General features: G+C 44.8%; 2 protein-coding genes across 10 annotated transcripts in view; one reads left to right on the top strand and one right to left on the bottom strand.

The window, feature by feature from the left end:
* LOC117186414 (ras GTPase-activating protein 1) overlaps nucleotides 1–25,069 on the top strand; it is a 142,639-nt gene that overhangs the window by 88,637 nt on the left and 28,933 nt on the right. For 5 of the 7 annotated variants that reach the window (XR_004471499.1, XR_004471498.1, XM_033387181.1 and 2 more), the window contains exons 5-7: nucleotides 7,564–7,973; nucleotides 8,075–8,924; nucleotides 9,762–10,668. Coding sequence is in view for 5 of the 7 variants with exons in the window: in XM_033387181.1 (XP_033243072.1) it covers nucleotides 7,564–7,973; nucleotides 8,075–8,924; nucleotides 9,762–10,668 (2,167 nt within the window). In the remaining 2 variants the exon portion in view is untranslated. Of the gene's footprint in view, nucleotides 1–7,563; nucleotides 7,974–8,074; nucleotides 8,925–9,728; nucleotides 10,669–25,069 lie in introns of those variants that run through there. The other 2 variants (XM_033387182.1, XM_033387183.1) reach the window with 2 other exon arrangements.
* On the bottom strand, nucleotides 13,200–21,142 carry LOC117186416. 3 transcript variants are annotated; one of them, XM_033387187.1, is made up of 3 exons: nucleotides 21,072–21,142; nucleotides 14,394–14,444; nucleotides 13,200–14,325 (listed from the first exon to the last, which is right to left on the bottom strand). In XM_033387187.1, exons 1-3 carry the CDS (start codon nucleotides 21,111–21,113, stop codon nucleotides 14,221–14,223), a joined length of 198 nt encoding a protein of 65 aa, XP_033243078.1. In that variant the 5' UTR covers nucleotides 21,114–21,142; the 3' UTR covers nucleotides 13,200–14,220. The 3 variants fall into 3 exon arrangements, with proteins under 3 accessions (XP_033243078.1, XP_033243076.1, XP_033243077.1); XM_033387185.1 differs by lacking the exon at nucleotides 21,072–21,142 and adding an exon at nucleotides 20,726–20,929 and having other exon boundaries at nucleotides 14,394–14,552; XM_033387186.1 differs by lacking the exon at nucleotides 21,072–21,142 and having other exon boundaries at nucleotides 14,394–14,896.

Raw genomic sequence — 25,069 nt, 5'->3', positions numbered from 1 at the left:
TGGTCTTGTTCTGTTTTGTCAGTGACGAGACTGCAAAGGGAAAAAGTGTTGACCGTTGTTTGCGAGCTATGCTCAAAAGATAAAAACCGGAGGCTCTCAATTTTTTTTACCATTGATAGTACTCTCAAAACACTAAAAAAAATTATTAGTGGTGAAGTGTAAAAAATTTAATATTGTTTGATTTATTTAACACTTAAAATTTTATTTTGCTTCCGAAAGTTGTGTGAGTGACCGCGGAAATACCCATATGTACATATTTGTTTCTCTTTCGTTTTTTTTGTGTACATATATATATTTACATCCAAGCAAATTTACTGGTCAGAGCACTTGTAAATGGCAAAAATTTAGGGGATCTACCGTGTAAAATAATAATTAGGTGTATTAACATTTTGTCCATATTTGATATTACTTTTTTAATATGGTTGGGAATGCTCTCTATCATATTCTTAAAAATATCTTTTGGAATACGATTCCATTCCGCATCTAACGTCCCCAAAGATCGCCTAGGTCAGATGGCACTGATTCCTATTGCCCAAGCCGTCGTTTCACGATTGACCATACATTTTTAATCGGATTGATACTGATAGTGACTGTTCAATACGTAACGATTAAAAGAAAACTGATTTAAAACGAGGGGGACATTGTGAGTTGCTGCGGAGACCGTTGTGGACCATTTATACCCGATACATAGTCAGTATGGCTACATTAAACGACAAAGAGTGCGCGCGAGAGAGACAGAAAATCAGTCAGAACGTGTCGACAGGCGCTGCGTAGCCACTGCAAATTGATTTGTTACTTTTCGCTATAATAATAATCCGATCTGATTCGGATTCGGCAGTCTGGTAGATAAGGCCATTCTCTATGATTGTGCGTTTTCTTCAAAATTGTGGTTGCCATAGATTTTTGTCTTTTGTGTGGGCGGAAGGGGGTGGGGCGAAATTTTGAATCACACTTGTAGCAGTGAGCTCTCTACAGTGAGCAAAAAGAAATACAGTTGTAACAGTGAGTTCTGCAGTGAAAAATTACAAATAGTTTTGTAACACTGAGAGCTGTTCGTCCCTATCAGCGCCTAGTGCTCAAAGACTATAAGAGCTAGAGCAACAAAATTTTATATCTGGACTTCTGTGATATGTCACTGTTACAAGAATATTTCAAAACTTCGCCCCGCCCTCTTCCGCCCCACAAAGATCGAAAATCTGTGGCATCCACAATTTCAAAGATACGAGAAAACAGAAAACGCAGAATCGTTGAAGATGACTATATCTTCTAGAGTGCAATCTGAGCAAGATCGTATTATTATTATAGCCAGAATCAAGAAAACAATTTCATTCTCTCTCGCTCTGTCTCTCTCTAAAACACAGGTTTCATGGTCGGCTTTGCCTATTGCAAAATGTGAGTTCAAGGATCTCAGAGACATAGGAGCTAGAGCAACCAAATTTGGTATCCGCACTCCTGTGATATCGGACCTTGACAGTTTTGTTTTAAAATTCGCCACACCCCCTTCCGCCCCCACAAAGGACAAAAATCTGTGGCATCCACAATATTGAAGATACGAGAAAACTAAATCATAGAGAATGACAATATCTACCAGATTGCCCAATCTGGATCAGATCGGATTATTTTTAAAGCCAAAAAGAACAAATCAGTTTTCAGTGGCTACGCTGCGACCGACGACACGTTCAGACATGTTTTCTGTCTCTCCCGCACGCACTCTTTGTCGCTCAATGTAGCTATACGGACTATGTATGTATGTATCGGGTATAAATGTAGAGTTGCGGTCGCAGCAGCAACTCACAACGTTCAGCCTCGTGTCAAATAACAACTGAAATTTCGGCAGAGAACAATGTCACCTTATCAAAGGTTATTATAATGGTCACTTTGCTGCACCAATCCATAGCCAATGCAATTTCAAAAAATGATTTTCTACGGGTAGTCGTAGAAAAACTCAGAGGAGATGACCGTACGTTTTGGAGAATAATATTTTGTATGCAGAGAGCACCACAAACCGTCAAAACGTGGCCCACCAAAAGTTGCATTAGTAAGACAAGCAGTTCAACCAAGCAACAAAACGGCTGCTGCCATCAGAGAGGTAGATAAATACCTAGCTATGGACACAGCGAAAAAATATGTATCCACGACTATACGAATATACGTTGAAACGTCTTGGCTTGGTAGCCACGTTGGTGCCATGTGAGCGAGTTTTTTCTGCAGCAGGAGAAATAGTCCGCAAAAGGCGAACGCTTTTGACGCCCAATAAGGTGGAAAGCCTTATGTTTTTACATAATAATATGTGAAATATTTAAAAAAAAAGTGGGTATTTTATAGGTTTTGATATTATAATGGACGACATAAGTAAAATTGATTACTCGCAGCCATGCGAGTCCCAAGGACTATAGACCGATAAGCCTTACCTCCTTTATATTAAAAACACTAGAAAAGCTGCTGGACTTACACATCAGGAATGAGGTAGGGGGACTGATGTCAACCAACCAGCATGCCTATACTAAAGGGAAATCGGTGGATACCGCACTACACTCGGTATTAGCTACCATTGAGAAAGCCCTTCACAATAAAAAGTATGCACTGGGAGTATTCGTAGACATCTCCGGAGCATTCAACAACGTGGCTACGGAAGCAATAACAAATTGCCTGGTAGCGACTAACACACACCCAGCAATCAACCTGTGGATAAAGAACCTCCTAGGTTGCAGACGGATGCAATCAGAGTGGGGCACCGCTTCCACGGTGAAAGAGGCACACAGAGGCACACCCCAGGGTGGAGTCCTGTCGCCCCTCCTGTGGAATCTGGTGGTCGACGACCTCATCAAGAGATACGAAAGGAAGGCCCCAATAATAACAGCTTATGCGGACGACATAAGCATACTTATTACGGGTGTTTTCCCATCGACCCTCAGCTCACTAATGGAACGAACACTCAGGGAGATGCGCGAGTGGGCGGAAGAAGTAGGACACAGTATCAACGCGGACAAGACGGACCTCATACTCTTTACCAAGAGGTACAAGGTACCGATATGGACCCCCCCGAAGATCAATCAAACTAGGCTAACCCCAAAAACACAAGTCAAATACCTGGGCACAGTACTGGATAGTAAACTGGCATGGAAACCCAATGTATTGGAAAGGGTGAAGAAGGCCACCATTGCACTTTATGCATCTAAGAAGATGCTCAGCAGCACATGGGGCCTGTCTCCGGCTCTGATGCATTGGATTTACATCTCGGTGGTGCGACCAACTCTGCTGTATGGAGTCTTAGTGTGGTGGCAAGCTACTGGAAAGAAAACGTATCATAAGCTTATGGAAAGGACTCAGCGACAGGCTCTGCTCTGTATTACAGGTGCGCTGAGGTCAACCCCAACAAAAGCACCCGAAACCCTACTTGGAATCGAACCCCTAGACATCCACGCCCGTCTGACTGAAGGAAAGGCAGCACAACGCCTCATCGCTTCAGGAAATATGTCGCCACAAGAATACGGGCATAGTTCAATTGGAAGGGAAATGACTAGATCAACATGACCCCCCAAACATGCCTCGAAGTAAAAACAACTGCATCTTTGGGACCTGAAGACTGGAAAATCGGAAGAGGCCAAACGGAGCACCTCAATATATATACGGACGGCTCCAAGATGGACGGAGGAGTAGGAGCGGGCCTATACTGTACAGACCCTGATATAAGGCTGTCATATAAGCTACCGGACCATTGTAGCATATTCCAGGCAGAGGTTTTTGCCATCAGGAAAGCAGCAGAGGACGCTCTTCTCACTGAAAGAGCACACGATGCGGTCAACCTATTCGTCGACAGCCAAGCGGCGATAAGATCCATGCAGTCGTCCGAAGTCAGTTCCAGAAATGTCTTGGCGAGCAGGGAGGCACTAGATACCCTAAGCACGACAAAGTCAGTGCGGATCTACTGGATTCCCAGCCACCAGGGCATTGAAGGAAACGAGACGGCGGACGTACTAGCTAAGGAAGGCGTCGGGCTGGCGAATACGAGAACCGAGAACGTGCCTGTCTCGCTTAGAACGCTGCAAAGCGATCTAGAAAAGCAGGCCGGATCACAAGCCGAAAGTAGGTGGAGGAGTACCACCGGCTGCAGAACCTCGAAAATCATGTACAAGGACCGCAATGACAAACTCAGCCACTACCTGGTGCACCTACCACGGAAGAACTGCAGATTATTAGTAGGAATATTAACGGACCATTGCCTGGCTGCGGCGCATGCAACAAAGCTAGGCATCACAAACAGAGACAGTTGTAGGAAATGTGACGAACCTGGGGCAACCGAAACCCTAGAACATCTCATCTGCAACTGTCCTGCTCTCTTAAGGGCAAGGAGGAAGTACCTGGGCGCGCCAGTGCTGGCATCACTGGAAGATGCCTCCAAGAGGACGCCACAGCAACTACTGGCCTATGCGAAAAATACCTCGATCCTCGAGGACTTCAAAACCCCCTAAACACTGCCGCGACGGTTCATTCAAAAAATTATTTTTGCTTAGTTATTGTTAGCTTTTTTCAATTAAAATTTAGATGGACCAACAAAATATTTATAAAAAAAGAAATAGAAGAAAGAGAAATAGAAAATTTAAAGGTAATGTAGCCAGCAATCTCTTGGAAAGGCCGTAAAGAAGGCAGAAAGAGCACTGCCAATAAATACCGACAGGCGAAAGATTATTTTCTTTGTATTAAATAAAAATCACAACGAAGACAAAAATAGCATTGCTGCACAAGAGACAAGATGTTATATTAATTAATTATGTACATATGTATATACGCTACTGGCCAAAATAATAAGTACACGCTTATGAGATTCCTTTCAGGTCTTTTAAAACTTTTCTAATAAACATAATTAAAAAATCAAATTTACTTTTAGTTTTCTAACCTACAATAGACTATAAAAATGTTTATCATAAGCTTTTTTCATTTCAATTATATATTTTATGACCGATTAAACCTTAAAAACATAAACAAGGGCTGGCCAAAATAATATGTACAGCAATTCTCCACAGCGAAAAACTAAAAGCGTATCAAAATTTGTCCATTTTTTTCTTATAATTTATAATCTTTTACTAGTATTCTATAGCAACACTTATTTTAGATGACTTCGGCCATTCTTCTTGGCATACTAGCAATAAGTTTGCGGCAAGTCTCCACTGGAATCTCATACCACGTTTTTTTGCACAAATTCTCAAAAATTCTTTTTCTTTTCGAAAACTATTTTTACCAATTCGACGTTTCAAGTCACCCCAAAAGTTTTCAAATGGGTTTAAGTCAGGAGACTTTCCCGTAAACCACGCCTTCACCACCTTTGAGGTGTGCTTTGGGTAATTTTCCGGTAGAAAGACCCATCTCAAGGGCATGTTTTCCTCAGCATAAGGTTGTATAATGTCTGTCAATATGTTTTTATACCCGAATTGGATCACATGATCAGTTATGTGATGTACCGGCTCAACGCCATGCCAAGAAAAATAGCCCTAGATACCTATACATCGGCCTCCGTTCTTAACCATTATCTTTGTGTACCGGAAGTCGAATTCTTTGCCTTTGGGTCGTTGTATACATCTTCTGGAGTCATTATCAAAAAGATTTATTTTTGTTTCGTCTCTCAATAATATATTATTCCACTTTTAAGACCCATCTGACCCAGACCATGCCAAATGATTTTCAACGACTTTTTGCCTCATATTAAAAATTTGTACTCGGAGTAAGGGAACTTTTCGGACTATACGTCCTGTTAGGTCTGCATATTGATGTCTCCGACGAACCATCAGACCTGATTTTTCTTTGCCAATTTAAGCGTATATGGCCTTGAAGGACATGAACTGATCCATTATTGCAAGACTGATGATGCTGGTGTCCGTTGTTTGTAGAGATTTCTTCTTCCATCCTCGATTTTTAATAAGCACTATTAAAGCATTCTGAACAAAAAATACCGAGCGTTCAAGACTTTTCGCAATATTCCGGAGAATTTTCCTTTCTTTTTGAAGACTTATGGAAAACTTCTTTTCTTCAGGAGTACGGCCTATCTAAAGAATCCTTTGACCAAATCCTTATCTAATCCTTTAAAATGTTTAAATAACACCAGTGTACTTATTATTTTGGCCAGACCAAAAATGCCCATTCAGCAAAAATGTATGAATAGAATTTTATTAAGATGGCTCCCCACTTTAATTTTTGATTTAAATATTTGGCAAGACTGTAACCTTTCCAAATATAAACAATTGGCAACCATACATTTACAAAAATTCGAGCTATTCCATTCCATAACAAACTAGCACGACACCGATGTACTTATTTTTTTGTCCAGTAGTGTATATAGTCATTACGTTAATATTTAAGATAAGAAGAAGAAATAAAAAAGTGATATCCATGAGCTGCAAACGACTACAAAATACTCGATTTTACAAAAGAAAAGAAATTAATTTATTTTAAATTCCTTTTTGCTTAACATATATATACATAATTAATTAATATAACATTTGAAAATAAGCGGTGCGCGCTATTTTTATTTTTTTATCTATCATATTCTTTCTTTTTAACTTTTATCTTTGTTTTAATTTTCGCAACTTTATTCTGTACTTTCGGTAAAATTACCTTTGTTTTGCTCTATAATCCATCAGTTGTTGTTGGGTTTTTTTTATTTTGTCCATGTACCGCATTTGCTTTTAATTTTTTTTTATTAATATCTTGTTGATCCGTCTAAGTTTTAATTGAAAAAAGCTAACAATAACTAAGAAAAAATCATTTTTTTAGAAGGGATTGCACTTGCGGTCACTCACACGACAAACTTTCGTAATGAATAAAAAATAGATTATTGGAAACAACTTATGCTGTTTTTCGGTCACTTTTAGCCCAAATGCGGTTAATTCGTGCTCTAAGCACGTGCACTTATCTAAGTACAATTTAATTTCTTCTGTACGGTAAGAGAACTCTAAATTTAGTAATGTTTTAACGAAATAAGCCTATAAAACGTACCCAGTGTAAGATACATACAAACTCAACTTCGTCTACAATTATTTTTTACGTATGAACTTTTTCACTATTTTAACCAAAAAATATAAAATTTCAATACTTCTTAATAATAAATAATGAAAAACAGCAAGTTCTTCGGTACTTTTTTTTGCGACTCTTGGTTGACCTTTTCGCGGAAATGCCCATATGTAACCTTTAAAATTTCTTGATTTGAAAGGTGTGCCTGGAACACAACAAGTTTGCGAAGAACTGTATTAGAGCACTGTACACGTACATCATATTTTAAGGAAAATTTCCATTTGTAATGGTGTACAAGTGACGTTTGTCAAGGTCTCAAAAGATGCACTTGGTTACTGTACAAACACAACTAGAATTCCCTAAAATATTTTGGACGTTTACAAAGCGTTTCGAACGATTTTTCATTCAGGTAGTGCACCAAAATGAACAAGATCCTACAAATCGGAAGTACTTTTGAAAATGTTACTTATAATGTTCGCTTATAATGCCAATAAAAAACAATTATATCTACATATGGCTGCATTTTTATCAATATTACATAACCTCTATTATCTTTAGGATCACAGCCGTATGCGGTGACTTTTACATTGGTGGGCGGCAGTTCATTTCTCTGAGTGATCTTGTTGGATACTACACATCATGCAGCGACTTACTGAAGCGCGAACGATTGGTCATACCTGTACCACCGCCGGAGCCAGTCAATGATAAGAAGCGTGTAGTGGCGATCCTACCATATACGAAAATGCCCGAGACCGACGAGCTTAGCTTCCAAAAAGGCGACATTTTCTTTGTTCACAACGATATGGGCGACGGCTGGTTGTGGGTGACTGCTCATCGTACCGGAGAGCAGGGGATGATTTTTCGAGAACTGGTTGATGATTTGGATGTATCTATCGATCCAAACACTGTATTTCCATGGTTTCATCCAAATTGTACAAAGAATGAAGCTGTCGACGTGTTAGTCAAGGGTATTTATCCATCTTAGTTTTCAAATTATCATTCAGAAAACTTAATGAAAAAAATGTTGATAATGTATTTATTCTAAAACCTTTTGTATTTGACTATTTAGCTGGTCCAGGAAGTTTTTTGGTTCGACCCAGCGACAATTCGCCAGGGGACTACTCACTTTTTTTCCACATCAACAACCAGATCCAGCGGTTTCGTATTGAGAAAAAAGGAGTGCGGTATTTAATGGGCGGGCGCACATTTGAATGCCTTGACGCGGTTATTAATCGCTATCGCAAGGAGCAAATTGTAGAGGGCCACTCGCTTAATCATCCTGTTGTAAATGGTGCACAGACAGATTTTAATAAGCAATATGTCGTGGAAAAAGCTGCGGAGAAAATCTATGCGACATTACGCGAGTGTCGTGACCAAATAGGCCTCAAAAAAATTAAGGGTATCAAACATCATGGTCATTTAAACAAGAAATCTGACAAGTCGACCAAATGGAAACAATTATACTTCGCTTTGATCAACGATGGCTGTGAGACTCAGCTGTGTTTTTATGACAATCCCAAAAAAACAAAACCCAAAGGCCTCATTGATCTGTCGTGCGCATACCTTTATCAATGTCATGATTCACTCTGGGAGCGCCCCTATTGTTTTCAAATTGTAGAGAGAGCTCTACCCTGTCTAGCCACGGTAACGTATCTATGCGCTCCCAGTCAGGAGAGCTATGTGGAATGGATAAATGCTCTCAAGGAGCAATGCGACTCACAGCTAAGTCGTGCTCAAAAGAAGGTGTCACGTCTCCGCGAGCTACGTTGTCTCAATCTTCACGTCCTGGAGGCACATCGCCTTCCATTCAAACTAGTGCCACATCCATATTGTAGTATCTCACTTAATCAGGTGAAAGTTGGCAAAACTCGTGTCAAGATCGCTCCCGAACCAGTTTGGGAAGAGGAATTCGTGCTAGAGTGAGTCTCAAAAATGAATTGACCAAATCAGGGACCGTAAATCATGAATGTTTTTTATTTTTGTAACCGAAAAAATCATTTTAAATTAAATATTAATATTAAATATTAAAAATATAACTAGCTTTCAAATAACAGTTGACCGTTTTTGTCTTTACGCAGTCGCTCTTGCTCTGAGCAAGAGACTTCGTTTTTTTGTTGAGCGCTTTGAGTGGACCTGTTCGTGTGATGCTCTTTTAACGAACATAGTGTAGGGAGAGATACGATTGACTTTCGCACATTGAGGCTCAGTAAATGAGCAAGTTACTGAAAAAGTGAATGCAAACGGTCTTCAAAGTAATTTGGCTTATTTAGAAAAAAAATCTATTTTTGTTTTTGTTAAGAACAAGACAAATTTATTTTCACTTATTTTTTGTTGCTTTTATATGCCATTCTTAAGATCATATTGTCTTTAACAGTCGCAAAATACTTTATGCTTCATTTCACTCAAGCAACCGATCGGGGATCAATCAGAGTGAAACAGAACAAAAAAAACGGTTGCTCGCCGACCTCGAACGAGCTCGTTAAAGAGCCGATGCAAACTGTTGCTGTCTGAGCCTTTTCTCAAAGTTTGAGTAAAAGCTTATTTGCTGACAACGAGAAACGGTCAACAGTTATTTGCGCGCTATGCTAAAAAATAATGATTATCACTAAAGAAAATCTTTTTTAAACAAAAAGTTGATTGTGTTGTTTTGAAAATATAACTTATAATGATTTCGGCCCCTGGATCAAATAGATATATGAATGAATTATAAAAAATTAAATTAGAATTATCATCCCCCACTAACAATACATTTTCAGTGACGTGCCTCCAGATGTAGTTTCCCTAACAATAACGTTGGTGTCACGCGGCAAACGCGGCAAGGATTCGGAAGTGGCGGAGATGACTATCGATCTGTCTGCCCTCAAGAATGGCCAAGAGACAGAAGGCTGGTATCAGCTCACTGGCATGACGCCTATGGGTGAGTGGGGCTCGTTACGGCTCCGCATGCGATATCTTGATGATCTTATAATGCCTTGCGAGGAGTACAGTCCACTACAGCAATTGCTTATTGAGCCAGAGTTATATGCTGTGAAGGCTCTAGCCGAACTCTGCCACAACGATCGAGTCCCGTTGGCCACATCGCTGCTGCGAGTGTTTCGGCACGAGAAGCGTGAAACGGAGTTGATCCGTACGTTATGTCAGGCGGAGGTTGCACGAGAGAACGAGACGACAACGCTTTTTCGTGGTGCATCTCTGGCCACCACGTTGATGGACCTATATATGAGAACAGAATGTAGCGGGTTTCTGCAATCCGCAGTAAGTGAAACGGTACAGAAAATTCTGGAAAGTAAGCAGTCCGCAGAGCTCAATCCGACAAAGATGGACGTCAATGATGACGCATGTACGAATGCTGAATTTCTCTTGCAAATCCTTGATCTTGTTACACAATCGATATTTACATCGCCAGACGCTTGTCCTCGCAATGTGCGCTATATTTGCAACTGTCTGCAGAAGTCTGTAATGGCTAAGTGGCCGTCGGAGCGATTGGTGCGCACGCGCGTCGTCTCTGGTTTTATTTTTCTTCGCCTACTGTGCCCCGCATTGCTGAATCCGCGGCAGTTTGGTCTCGTTAGTGAAACACCGCAAACCGCAGCAACTCGTTCTCTCATAATGGTCGCAAAGTGTCTGCAAAATCTAGCTAATCTGATTGAATTTGGTGGTAAGGTATGTTCAAAAGATTGCAACATTGCATTGCGAATCAGTACCCTGCCTTCAGTACGCTTCACCCATAAAAGTCAAGGGGTGGGGGGACCTTCGACTGCATTTATCCATATATATAGACTGAATTCACCACTAAATATAAATTTAATGCGCTTATTAAGAATTTTATATTATATATTAATATTATACTATATTGTTACATTTACGTGTACATATGTATATGAATGTATTGTTATTTTATACATATTATATTAGATTCCACTCTTTTTCTCTTGATTTTTTAAAATAATATTATTTACCTTCAATTGTCGAAAAATTGTGATAAATAGGCCCTACTCTTCTTGTTTCGTGGCGTTTTCTACTTCGTTTTCATACCCAGTACTCGAAGAGTTTAGGGATAGCTTCAGTTAGCGTCACCCATCAATACCCCAGTCGATGTCTGTGTCTGTCTGTCCGTCCGTCCGTCTGGTTTGACGCCTAGTTCTCAAAAACTATAAAAGCTAGAGCAAGCAAATTTTGTGTGGAGACTCCTGTGATATCACGCAGAATCAAGTTTATTTAAAATTTTTTCCACGCCCCCTACCACCCCAACAAAAAGCGAAAGTCTACCATCCACAATTTTGAAGATAGGAAAAAATCGAATTACAGTGGCTACGCTACCCCTTCCACGCGCTTACTCTCCCTACCCTCACTCGCACACACACTCTTCCTCATGCAGTGTGCGCTCTCTGGCGGAGGGAACCAGATATAACGGCTGGTGTTGGTCTGAGTAGAGAGAGAGATAGATGAGCGTAATAAAAAACAGTAGCGGAAAAATGGAAATAGATAAAATAGGTGATAAAGGGACAAACGAAGCGCAAGAATTAACAATGGAATATAAATAGCGGTACTGTTTCTTCTGTTTCTCTCTATTTTTTCTTCATCTCTCATGATAAGTGCAAGCAAAATTGCTCCCCGCCTTAACCAACAAGTCAAATCATCCCTTTTACGAGCAGCGAGAAAATGCGGCAGTCATTGGCTTCGATACCAATTCCGACGTTTAGAGCCACGGCCCTTGATGGGGATCACAACGTTCTCGCTCGTTTTTTTTTTGGCTGTTGCTGTATCTCTATATCTCTGTTTTTCCTCCTTCCACAGTTTGCCTTCTCTCCAGTGATCGCCTAATAGAGACCGACGATCGGTCGATTTTGTGTATGTCCTACCGAAAACCCTTACAGCCCTTAAAAAATATGTATGTACAGCTGTGTTCATTGAAATAGTAGTGCCGCGCCTCGCCACTTTCAAACCTCTTTTTGAGATATTTTTAATCTTACAAATTTAACAAGTGATGCCTTATATTTGCTTATATATGCTTATCGATACTTGGCGATTAGCAATCGGATGTGAAGGGCAAGCAAGCTTTACTTGTATTTTGGATATTACGCATTCAGCAAAATATCGTAATTTTATTTGCGCGCCGTGTTTTTATTTAATCGGAATAATTATTCGGACAATTGGGGTCTAAAACCATTATACAATTTGGTGACCCGACGTGTATTTAACATGTCTGACGAACTGTGAGTAACAGCATGAAAATTGAAAATTAAATTGCTAATGGTCAAGCTTTGTGAAGTCATTTCGGATCGACAAACAAACTTTCAAAATCATTTTGGAGAAAGTTCAACTCCAATTGGGTGTTACCAGGAAGTTATCTCCCTCTACGCAATTGGCTTCCATAACGCGATATCTCGCCACTGGCTGCTACCCGTGGGCAGTTGCCAAAGACCACCATATAAACATTGGTCGCAGTACATTTTGAAAGATTCTTCACAAACTTATTCCGCTGATGGACAAACTGTTATGTGCTGAGTTCATTTCGGTGCAGATGAATAATCATCAATTGAACTTCACAAATACTTTTGCAAGTCTGGGTTGTCTTTCATAAAACCCACCAGGATTTCATCTTGAAGAGATGATTTATGCTTTCCCCTGGATATAAAGAACAAAGCGGTAATTAAAAAAAAAAAAAAATTTATTTGCTGCACTTCCATTTTGAAGTCAGAATCATATAAGGCCTGTGCTCACCCATATGTTCTCTTGAGCGCATGTTACAAGCACAGTCTGGACTGTTACATGCACATTTGTGCTGTTATGCGCATCCGATAACCAAATCGGACTGCGTCAACTGTTTGCACCAAAATGAAAATTGTTGTTGCCCTGGCCAATTTTTTCCGAGCCAAATTTGTGGTTGGGTTAAAATAAAATTATTTAAAAAAAACAAAAGTTAAATTACCCTGATATAGGTGTCAAGTTTATGTGATGCATCAATAAGTCATCTATTTTTCCCCCTCTGCAATTAAGGTTCGTTTCGTTGTATAAAAAGCCGTTTAATTTTCATTTCGTCAACGAAAATGTTTTGGTTTTGAAAACGAATAAATATTGCGGAATGTGAGGGAGCCCCAATTTATGTAATTTCAAAAGTAAATCGGAAAACTTTTGTGAAAGTGAAAAACGGAGACTGGCTCTAAATAAATTACATGCACATATACGTTTGTTTGTACATATGTATACTCCCTCGTCACATTTATTGATACATTAATCGGTCACTTACACGTACGAGTTATACATTGCCAGACTTAAGTGTTGGCACAACAATAACGAGTGTAGTGTTGACTCCACCGATTTCTCTTTGGTGTAGGCATCATTTCTGATGTGTAAATCCAACAGCTTTTCCAGTTTTTTTAGTAGAAAGGAGGTAAAGCTTTTGGTCAGTAATCCTTGGGACTCACGTGGCTGCACTTTCCTGCCTTTGGAAGGAAGACAACTGTCTCCATTGGATAGGGTACTTAGACATGCTGAGTATAGTGCTTAGAGCTATCGGGCGATAACCTCTTTGGTCATCTGCATCATGGCTGGGAATATCCCGTCCAGTTTTGGCGATTTTAATCCCGCGAAGTAGTCTATAGCCCAGTGGATTCTCTTAGTGGTTAACAGATCTCGGTGGCGTCGGTGACGCTTCTTTACTGCCATCTATTCACTGTCCGTCACGTAGCTTTAATTGACTCTGTATTGTGGGCTGCTTTGAGAGCAGCTTCCGGAGCCTAGTGGTTTCAGGCACTTTGGTAGGCATCCAGTAACCCCTTGGATAGGGTCTCTATGGACTTATCTATATCCTCCTCAGATTTCACTGAGCCCAGATTCGCGAGCTTCGACGTAACTGTCTTTTGAAACTTGATCCAGTTTGTATTCCGAAGGTTTCTATAGACTGTTATAGTTCGAACTGAGTGTTCGAATTCGCGCTTGAACTGAATGTACTTATGGTCTGAGAAGGATGGTCTTTCGAGGACTCTCCAGTCAGATACCAAAGTAATCTTTCCCGTAGGTCCCGAGGTGGGACCTACGAAGGTGTGTTCCTCCCCCACGTTTGCTACGTCTAAGTTAGTGGATAAGATAAAGTCTAGGAGTGACTCACCTCTATCATTGATGTCGGGGCTTCCCCACACATTGTGATGGGCGTTGGCATCTGCGCCAATGAGGAGTTGGAGATTTTTGGAGCCGGCTTCCGTCACCAGACTCCTAAGTTCTTGCGGTGGAGCGGGTCTGTCGTGTGCCATGTAGCAGGAAGCTGCCATAAGACGCTTTTCCTCGCTCTCCAGCATCACTACCGTCAGGTCGTCCGTGCTGTAATGAGACATAAGATGAGCATGGATTCCCTTCCGTACGAGTACGGCGGTTCTGTCCCTGCTTACCGATGTTGAGTAGAGAAGGTTGGCTGCCACAGAGTTGCCTGACGCAATCCATGGCTCCTGGACTAAAGCTATGTCAGCGGGCCCTTGCTCCACCGACGCTCTTATGAAGGTTGAGTTGCAGCACCCTTATTGGGTGTCTAGGTGCCCCAACTGGAAGCTCTGTGGGAGGGAGGTGGTAGATAGGGAGTTAATGCCGTCTATACCAAAGGCGAAGGTGCTCTTCCTCATTGCTGTTCAAGGAGAGCGAGAACTGAAGCTGCTGCAGAAGCAGAATCCGGAACCCGTTGGTCTGCCCAGGCTAGTTTGGATTTCTCCTCTTGGGAGATATCCGCCTTGCCCTGGAGTCGTCTTAGTAATTTAAGGCCGCCTTATACTGAGCTTTTGCCTTCATCCCCTCCCTGGAGGGGAGCTGGTACCTGGTTCCGGCGAGCGGAGAAGGCTTTCTTCTTCGGTCTTTCTATTGGATAGCACGCCCTCCGGGTCCGAGTCTGTGTCGACAGCGACACCCGCGCGGCTCTCCCTCCAACGCGTCGTTTTTGTGGCAGTAGTATTGCAACTGACATGGCCTGCTCCCGCCGTGCCCAAGGTGAGACCGCTGGCGACACGCAGACCGCTGCTCTTCCCCGTGCTCGCCGGTGGTAGCAGTCACGCTTTCCACCGACGTTTGGGTTGACATCCCAACCCGTGCTTGATCTCTATCAGCCTCCATGTCTGGCTCGATGGTCCATACTGGTTAATATTTTTCGGGGGGACTACCCCCCACCCCTCGCACACTGCGAGACCAAAAAGATTTCAGACCCATTAGTCTATCGTCTTTTCTTCTGAAGGCGATGGGGCTGCATCTCACGGCGTGTATTTCGCCCAGTCTGATCTCGGACTCCCAGCATGCCTATCAGAAGGGAAGATCCACCGAAACGGCCCTACACTCGATCACATCGATCGCTTCGATGAAAGTTGCTTAAAGTCCCTTAACTTTAAGGAATACACCCTGGTAGCCTTCCTCGACATTGAAGGCGCCTTTAATAATATCCTTCCAACCGCCATCACAGGCGCCCTGACGGATCTGCGGGTTGACTCCCGGACGGTGAGCCTGATCGATCAGATGCTACAATGCAGGACGGTTGAGCCATCACTGGGGACGTCAACGTGCACCAGATTTGTCAGCAGAGGCACACCGCTGGGCGGAGTCCTCTCGCCCCTCCTATGGAACGTGGCAGTGAACGCACTGCTGCGGGAGATAGAGGGGGGTGGCTGCCGTGTGGTGGCGTATGCCAAGTATCTTGGCCTAATCCTCGACAGAAAGCTCGATTGGAAACTGAGCATAGAGGATGGAGTAAAGAAGGCCACAGTGGCCCTTTATACATGCAGAAAAGCAATCGGACTAAAATGGGGAATGACCTCGTATATAGTTCGGTGGCTATACATCGCCATCATACGACCAATTATGCTCTATGGAGTGGTAGTATGGTGGCCAGCCCTAGACAAAAGAAATTGTCTTAACAGACTCAGTAGAGTTCAACGCATGGCGTTGCATAACTGGCGGGCTACGCACTACTCCAGGGGAAGCCCTGGATACCGTGCTGAACCTCCTCCCCGTAGATCTCATGGGTAAGAAGGTGGCAACATTTTCTGCCCTTAGAATGAGAGAAGCCAAACTGTGGAAAGCATCCGAGGTTGGGAACTCGGGAATCCTGATGAGACAGCCGCAATTACCAGAGAGGACAGATTACTGTATCCCTAGTAATCACCTCTCGACGCCTTTCCAGGTATCTGTCTAACCTAGGGAGGACTGGGAGATGGGCGAGCCAGGACCTGCAAATGCGGTTCACTTCTACACTGATGGCTCAAAGTTAGACGGCCGCGTGGGAGGCGGAGTCTACTGCAGCGAGCTGAACATCAGTCATTGCTTCAGGCGCCCGGATCACTGAAGTGTGTTCCAAGCGGACGTTATGGCCATCAAGGAGGCCATTGTCTCCAAACTACTTCTAGACACGCACTTAGTGTGCGTCTTCTCGGACAGCCAAGCAGCTATTAAAGCTCTTGGCTCAATATCGTCGAACTCAGCGACTGTAAATGACTGCCGCAGGTCTCTGCACGAGATCGCAGAGCAGTTAGATCTCTTCCTTATATGGGTCCCCGGCCACAGGGACATCGAGGGGAACGACGCCGCCGGCGAACTAGCCAGGCAAGGTACTACGATTCCTCTCCTATCGGAGAGTGAGCAAGTAGCGATGCCTTTGGCTACGTGCAGGCTCCTCACGCACGAATTGTTTGATCAAAATGCCAATAGGATGTGGCAGCAAACCGCTTCCTGTAAAGGCTCAAGATTGATATATCGATCGAAGAAGCACTCAGCAGAGCTGTATAGACTCAGCAGAGCACAGTGCTCTGCAGTTACTCGAGCCATTACGGAACACTGGCAGATCGGCACTCATGCCTCTAGACTGTCAATCCCTCATAACGACTTCTGCGGAAGTTGTCGCGACGAGGAAGAGGAGGAATCGGTCCCCCACTTCTTCTGCCACTGCCCGGCCCTTGGAAATCGTCGTCTTCGTATTCTCGGAGCCGCTTTCCTCACGGACATTTCGGACCTGTCCGAAACCAAGCCAGGGACCTTGTCCAAATTCATCCAAGCCTCCGGATGGGACTGCCCTTAACCTGCAGTAGTCTGCTCCCCCGGTTTTAGGCAACGAGAAGGGGCACATGCCCATGCGGCAACACAATGGACCTCTTATAGGTCCAAGTGAGCTTGAGGGGCGGGGGTTGCTTTATCTCCACTTCCCGGCTACCGCCCTAACCTAACCTAACCCCCTAGCGTTTTATGCCTGGGCGCCACCTCTAGCCATGGTCCTGGTTCAGTTCCCCCGACTTTAGATCGGGAAGACGCTGGTCCATTGCCTTAGATATACACTGCATTACCCCGGAGCAAGCGACAGTGCATTACCCTTGCCCGGGATAATGCAGTGTCCATTGCCCAGCCGGCACCCTCGTGGAGGGTTTAGCTAGAGGGTTTTTGCCGGCCCTTTGTTTACTTAATTCTGTTAAATTTTTCAAATTTTGTATGGAAGCAAGTTTTTATTATGGGATTGTCGACTCTTACTTAGGTTAGGTTAGGTTAACCCGGACGGCCCTCAGCGGGGCCACGCATAGGCCAATATGGCCCTTAGTTATCCGGATGGGGGGGTGTATGAACCGTCGCGGGAGTGTTAATGTGGTTTTAAAAGTCCCCGAGAATCGAGGTGTTTTTAGCATAGGCCAGCAGTTCCTGTGGCGTCCTTTTGGAGGCATCTTCCAGTGATGCCAACACTGGGGCGCCCAGGTATCTCCTCCTTGCCATTGAGAGAGCCGGACAGTTGCAGATGAGCTGTTCCAGGGTTTCGATAGCCCCAGGTTCCTCACATTTCCTACAACTGTCTCTGTTGGTGATGCCCAGCTTGGCTGCATGTGCAGCAGCCAGACAGTGACCTGTAAGTATTCCCACTAGCAATCTACAGTCTTTTCGTGGTAGGTGCAGTAGGTAGTGGCTAAGTTTCTCGTTGCGCTCCTTGCACATTATCTTCGAGGTTCTGCAGGTGGTGGTACTCCTCCACCTGCTATCAGTCTGTGCTCTAGCCTGCTTCTCTAGATCGCCTTGCAGCGTTCTGAGGGAGACAGGCACGTTCTCGGTTCTCCTATTCTCCAGCCCGACGCCTTCCTTAGCTAGTACGTCCGCCGCTTCGTTTCCTTCGATGCCCTGGTGGCTGGGAACCCAATAGATCCGCACTGTCTTTATCGTGCTTAGGATGTCTAATGCCTCCCTGCTCGCCAAGACACTTCTGGAACTGACCGCGGACGTCTGCATGGATCTTATCGCCGCTTGGCTGTCGACGAATAGGTTGACCGCATCGTGTGCTCGTTCTGTTAGGAGAGCGACCTCCGCTGCCTTCCCGATGGCAAAAACTTCTGCCTGGAATATGCTGCATTGGTCCGGTAGCTTATACGACAGCCTTATCTCAGGGTCTGTACAGTATAGGCCCTCTCCTACTCCTCCTTCCATCTTGGAGCCGTCTGTGTATATATTGAGGTGCTCAGTTTGGTCCCTTCCAATTTTCCAGTCTTCAGGTCCCAAAGATGTGGTTGTTTTGACGTCAAGGCAAGTTTGGGGGGTCATGTAATCAGTTGATCTGGTCATGTCCCTGCCAATTGAACTGTGCCCGTATCCTTGTATGGATAGGTTTCCTGATGCTATATGGCGTTGTGCCTTTCCCGCAATCAGGCGAGCGTGAATGTCCAGGGGGTCGATTCCGAGTATAGTTTCGAGTGCTTTTGTTGGGGTTGACCTCAGCGCCCCTGTAATACAGAGCAGAGCCTTTCGCTGAGTCTTTTCCATAAGCTTATGGTATGTCTTCTTTTCAATAGCCTGCCACCACACTAAGGCTCCATACAGCAGAGTTGGTCGCACCACCGAGATGTAGATCCAGTGCATTAGAGCAGGTGACAGGCCCCATGTGCTGCTGAGCATCTTCTTGGATGCATAAAGCGCAATGGTAGCCTTCTTCACCCTTTCCACTACATTGGGCCTCCATGCCAGCTTGCTGTCCAGTACTGTGCCTAGGTATTTCACCTGTGATATTGGAGTCAGCCTAGTTTGGTCAATTTTCGGGGGGGTCCATATCGGTACCTTGTACCTCTTGGTAAAGAGGATGAGGTCCGTCTTGTCCGCGTTGATACTGAGTCCTACCTCTTCCGCCCACTCACGTATCTCCCTGAGTGTACGTTCCATTATGGAGCTGAGGGTCGATGGACATACACCCGTAATAAGTATGCTTATGTCATCTGCATAGGCTGTTCTTTTTGGGGCCTTCCTTTCAAATCTCTTAATGAGGTCGTCGACCACCAAATTCCACAGTAGTGGCGATAGGACTCCACCTTGAGGTGTGCCTCTGTGTGCCCCCTTTACCATGGAAGCGGTGCCCCACTCCGATTGCACCCGTCTACAACTTAGGAGGTTTTTGATCCAGACGTTGATTGCAGGGTGTATGTTATTCGCTTCTAGGCGACTTGTTATTGCGGTTGTTGCCACGTTGTTGAATGCTCCTGAGATGTCCACAAATGCTCCCAAAGCATACTTTTTGTTGTGAAGGGCGCTCTCGATGGTGGCTACTAGCGAGTGTAGTGCCGTCTCCACTGATTTCCCCTTGGTGTAGGCGTGTTGGTTTATTGACATCAGTCCCCCTACCTCATTCCTGATGTGTAAATCCAACAGCTTTTCTAGTGTTTTTAGTAGAAAGGAGGTAAGGCTTATCGGTCTGTAATCCTTGGGACTCACGTGGCTGCACTTTCCTGCCTTAGGGAGGAAGACAACCCTCGAGGTTCTACATTGGATGGGGATATAGTCTGTACTTAGGCATGCTGAGTATATTGCGAAGAGCCATGGGGTAATAACCTCTTTGGTCAACTGCATCATGGCTGGGAATATCCCGTCCAGTCCTGGTGCTTATATGGCCGCGAAGGAGTCTATGGCCCAGTGGATTCTCTTAGTGGTTAACAGACCTATTGGGGGGTGCTGTTCCTCAGTTGCTAGGTCCTGATGCTCCTTGGCGTCAGTGACCTCGGTGCATCCAGGGAAGTGCGCCTCCATTAGTGCTGTTAGGGCTTCTTTACTGCCCTCTGTCCACTGTCCGTTGTCTAGTTTTAGTTGGCTCTGTACTGTGGGCTGCTTTGAGAGCAGCTTCCGGAGCCTAGCGGTTTCGGGCACTTTCTCAATGTTGGAGCAGAAGTTTCTCCACGAGTTCCTTTGTGCCTTACGTATTTCCTTCTTGTAGCTCCTAAGTAGGATTTTATATTCCTCATTGACAATCTCTTCGTTCGCTTGTTTGGCGATCTTGAAGAATTCCTTGAGGTTGTTCCTTTGGAGAGAGAGATCTCGGTTCCACCAGAGTGGCTTGGACCTCCTCTTCGTTCTCGAGGGTTTGCACGATGCATGGTAGGCGTTCAGTAACTCGTTGGATAGGGTCTTTAGGGACTTCTCTATATCCTCCGCAGATTTCACTGAGCCCGGACTCGCGAGCTTCGAAGTAACAGTCTTTTTAAACTTTACCCAGTTTGTGTTTCGGGGGTTTCTATAGACTGTTATCTTCGAAGAGTGTTTGAATTCGCACTTGAACTGAATGTACTTATGGTCTGAGAAGGATGGTCTTTCGAGGACTCTCCAGTCAGATACCAAGGTACTCTTTCCCGTGACAAGAGTTAGGTCTAGCACGTTTGACGAGGTGGGACCCACGAAGGTGTGTTCCTCCCCACGTTTGCTACATCTAAGTTAGTGGATAAGATAAAGTCTAGGAGTGACTCACCTCTATCGTTGGTGTCAGGGCTTCCCCACACATTGTGATGGGCGTTGGCGTCTGCACCGATGAGGAGTTGGAGATTTTTGGAGCCGGCTTCTGTCACCAGACTCCTAAGTTCTTGCGGCGGGGCGGGCCTGTCGTGAGCCATGTAGCAGGAAGCTGCCATTAGGCGCTTTTCCTCGCTCTCCAGCATCACCACCGTCAGGTCATCCGTGCTGTAATGAGACATAAGATGAGCATGGATTCCCTTCCGTACGAGTACGGCGGTTCTGTTCCTGCTTACCGATGTTGAGTAGAGAAGGCTGTAATTTGAGGACTTTAGTCCGGCCACAGAGTTGCCTGACGCAATCCACGGCTCCTGGACTAAAGCTATGTCGGCGGGCCCTTGCTCCATGGCAATGAGGAGCTCCGCCGACGCTACCTTGCTTTTATGGAGATTGAGTTGCAGCACCCTTAGTGTCATGGGTGGCTAACTCAACCTCGCACGACGGGTTGACTATGATTGTCAGGTCACCGTCACCGTCTTCCTCCTCCTCCGAGTCGTCCAGCGCAAGACCCTGGGCGGCCTTCACTATGGTCTCCAGACCTAGGTCCTTCTCGACCTCGCCTGCCTGGAGGGTGTGCGCATCTTTGTCCTCGGGTGGCGCTTTTTCAGCCGTAGGTATACGCTACCTACGCCCCACGCCATCTTCCCGAACTTGGGATACAGGATGTCCTCCGCCACCTTGCTGATCTGGAGGATCACGTGCTGGCCCCCCTCGTTGGGTAGTGGGCTACCGGCATGCAGAACCTTCCAATCAGCCGTTGGCACGTCCGGATTTTGCCTCTGCAGCAGCTTCAGTGCTCGCTTCCCCTGGACAGCAATGGGGAAGAGCACCTTCGCCTTTGGTATGGACGGGATCAGCTCCCTGTCTACCACCTCCAGCTTGGCCCCCTCCCACAGAGCTTCCAGTAGGGGCACCCTCTGCACCAGCCACTGCCGCGTTGGGTCGTCATTGCATTTGAGGATTTTGACCCCGTTCAGCCATCCCGCTCCATCGAACGTGGGCATGGGAGCGCTAGGGTCCTCCTCCATTCGCGAGAACAGTGCCTCGACGAGCTGCGCGTGGACTAACTTCCACTGCGCCGCCGTCATCTTCCCGTTCTCATCGCTGCGGTCGATCAAGGCCACAATGAGATGTCTCTTGGACACCTCGCTCATGGCCTTCTGCCTCGGCTTCCTCGTCTTCGGCTGGGGGGTGGCCACCTTGGGCCCGCGTTGCCGCTTGCTCGCCGGAGTGTCTTTGGCAGCACTCTCGATCGAGCGTTGCCTCTTGGTGGCCAACATCTCCTCCACCTTGTTGGCGAATCCACCGTTTGTTGCCTTCATCTGCGGCAGCTGCGCGTAGTATTCGCGGCCCTCCTGTACCCGTTGCTCAGCCCAGGCTAGCTTGGACTTCTCCTCTTGGGAGATATCCGCCTTGCCCTGGAGCCGGCTCATTAACTTGAGGGCCGCCTTATACTGAGCTTTTGCCTTCATCCCCTCCCTGGAACGCTTCGGCCCTTCCCTACGCAGGGAGCTGGTACCTGGTTCCGGCGAGCGGAGAAGGCTTTCCTCTTCGGTCTTGCTAAGGGATAGCACGCTCTCCAGGTCCGAGTCTGCATCGACAACGGCACCCGCGCGGCTCACCCTGCTACGCGTCGTTTTTGTGGCAGTAGTATTACAACTGACATGACCTGCTCCCGCCATGCCCGAGGTGTGACCGCTGGCGACACGCAGAGAGGATTGCTCCTCCCCGTGCCCGCCGGTGGTAGCAGTCACGCTTTCCACCGACGTTTGGGTTGACATCCCAACCCGTGTTTGCTCCTTATCTACCTCCATATTTGGCCCGAAGGTCCATACTGGTTAATGTTTTTCGGGGGGACCACCCCTAGCGTTTTATGCCTGGCCGCCAGGCACCTCTAGCCATGGCCTTGGTTCAGTTCCCCCGACTTTAGATCGGGAAGACGATGGACCATAGCCTTAGCTAGACACTGCATTACCCCGGGCAAGGCAAGCGACAGTGCATTATCCTCGCCCGGGATAATGCAGTGTCCATTGCCCAGCCGGCACCCTCGTGGAGGGTTCAGCTAGAGGGTTTTTGCCAGCCCGACTCTTACTTAGTGCTGGAAGGAAAATATCAAGGGAGAAAGTTTCGACAGTTTTGGATAAAACTATACTTGCCGGAAAAACATGGAATCAACATGTTTTTATATCAGATACTCAAAGTGATTATATTGGGTATATTAGATTTGTGGTGAAAATGTATGTGTGTAACTTCCAGAAGAAAGCGTTTCATTATCAATAGCCGAGTCGATTGAGCCATGTCTGTCCGTCCCTATGAGCGCCTAGTGCTCAGAGACTATAAGAGCTAGAGTAAGGACAGACTTCTGTGATATGTCACTGTTACAAGTGTATTTCAAAATTTCGCCACGACCTCTTCAGCCCACAAAAAGGACGAAAATCTATGGCATCCACATCCAATTTTGAAGATTAGAGAAAATTAAAAACGCACAATCTGGATCAGATCGAATCATTATTATAACTACAAGAAAATCAATTACCAGTGGCTACGCAGCGCCCGACGACACGTTGTGACTGATTTTCTGTCTCTCTCGCACGCACTCTTTGTTGTGTCGTTTAATGTTAGCGCCGTCTCTCGGAGGAGAGTCATACTGTCGGTCGCAACGTTCCCCCTCGTTTTATCTCCATATATGAAAATGCTCATATAAAAACTTGAAAAGTCCTGCAAGAATTGAAATGGACAGGATAGTTATATATATGGTTATATATAAAATCGGAAATGCGACCGCGATATTTTCAAAAGTAGGCCTTCCAGCGCCGTCAAACTTTTGCAAACTAAACCAAAAAATAAAATAGTTTAACCAGACGTGTTTGTTGTGCTTATCGTTCGAAAATGTTTTAATTTTTTTATTTTATTGAAATTTTTGCTATCAAGACGATCTAATATAATCGGTAAGACATCGGAAAATTGCGAATCAATTCACTCAAAAAGAACGAGAAATCGAACGAGAATTGCGCTGCTTCCATGCTTCTCAAAATCAAAAGCAGAAGACATCGAGCACAACGTAGACTTCAAGACGTGCAAGAAGAAAGGCATCAAGATATGATTTGTATCGGTCAATTATGTATCGATTGCTCAATTAAATACGCAACCTTTTGATCGCATTAATCAAGTGGACTTCGTTTGTGAGCCTTGTGGCCCACTAAAGTTTACGGCAGAAACGCATACAATACAATAATATATCATACAATCAATGTCTCCAAATGAGTTCATTCGGTGCTACGAATAAAAAACAGACTAAGCATTCAGGGTACAGCAACAGAGAAGGATCGGAAAGATAGCTTTCGAAAATTACTAAGGAAGAACGGGCATTCGTAGGAATGAGAAACAGATTAAGAATCCAGACGCGTAGCGGGAGGCGGATATTGGCATCCGTACGAGTGAGAAACAGTGTAAGCATCCAGGGTATAACAACAGAGTGGGATCGAAAAGACGTGCCTGTCAATTCGCTACCGAAATATAGAAATATTGAACATTTTGCTAACGAACTGTATCGTGCTGGTGTAATTTCTTTAGTTACAAATTTCGCTAGCCAACAACAAGGATGATTTTTTATTATTCCAACACGAAAATTGCACCTGTTTTCGCTACCGAAAAATGTATCTTGCCTTAGTTTTAGGATAAACCATACATATGTGGATTTAAATATGGCGCTGGGAGTTCCCAGTTCAGGTTTCGTTGTCAGGCCAAATAGTGTGGTCATGAAATGGATGGAGATGGAGATGGATAACCAGAGTGCCGCTTGACGTATTTGAACATACATACATATGCATCCACCCGTACATATTCGCAGTCGGACTTGACTACTACCAAGAAGTACGTTTTAAACGTTTTTTTTCCAATAAGAATGTATTCCCTCTACATAAAATTCTCACTTCCATTAAGGTGGGGGCGGAATTCGCGGGCGACTGGTTTTTTAGGTCTAGCTAGGCACAGTTATTTTAGACTGCTCTTAAGCTGGTGGTTGTTGCTATTTCAACTCAAAAATAGTTTCCGAAAGAAACATTTCATAAAACATCTTTCGCATGCATCAGGAACCATTCAAAAAAATGTATTGTGCGTCAATAAAAGAACTTTCCATGAAAACCTATTAAGAGCTCGTGCCCTCGATAACCAATCTAAATACCCGCCATACGCTGAACTATTGACATTAACATGGAAGGATCTTAGGGCATAGTCGATGACATTGTCATTTATCATTGCAGAAAAATGCATTTATAAGCGACTTAGTGGAAAAATCATAAAA

The sequence above is a fragment of the Drosophila miranda genome, chromosome XR, assembly GCF_003369915.1.
Source record: "Drosophila miranda strain MSH22 chromosome XR, D.miranda_PacBio2.1, whole genome shotgun sequence".
Taxonomy (NCBI): Eukaryota; Metazoa; Arthropoda; class Insecta; order Diptera; family Drosophilidae; genus Drosophila; species Drosophila miranda.
Note: the sequence above shows the minus strand (reverse complement) of the source record. Positions and strands in the feature narration are given on the sequence as shown.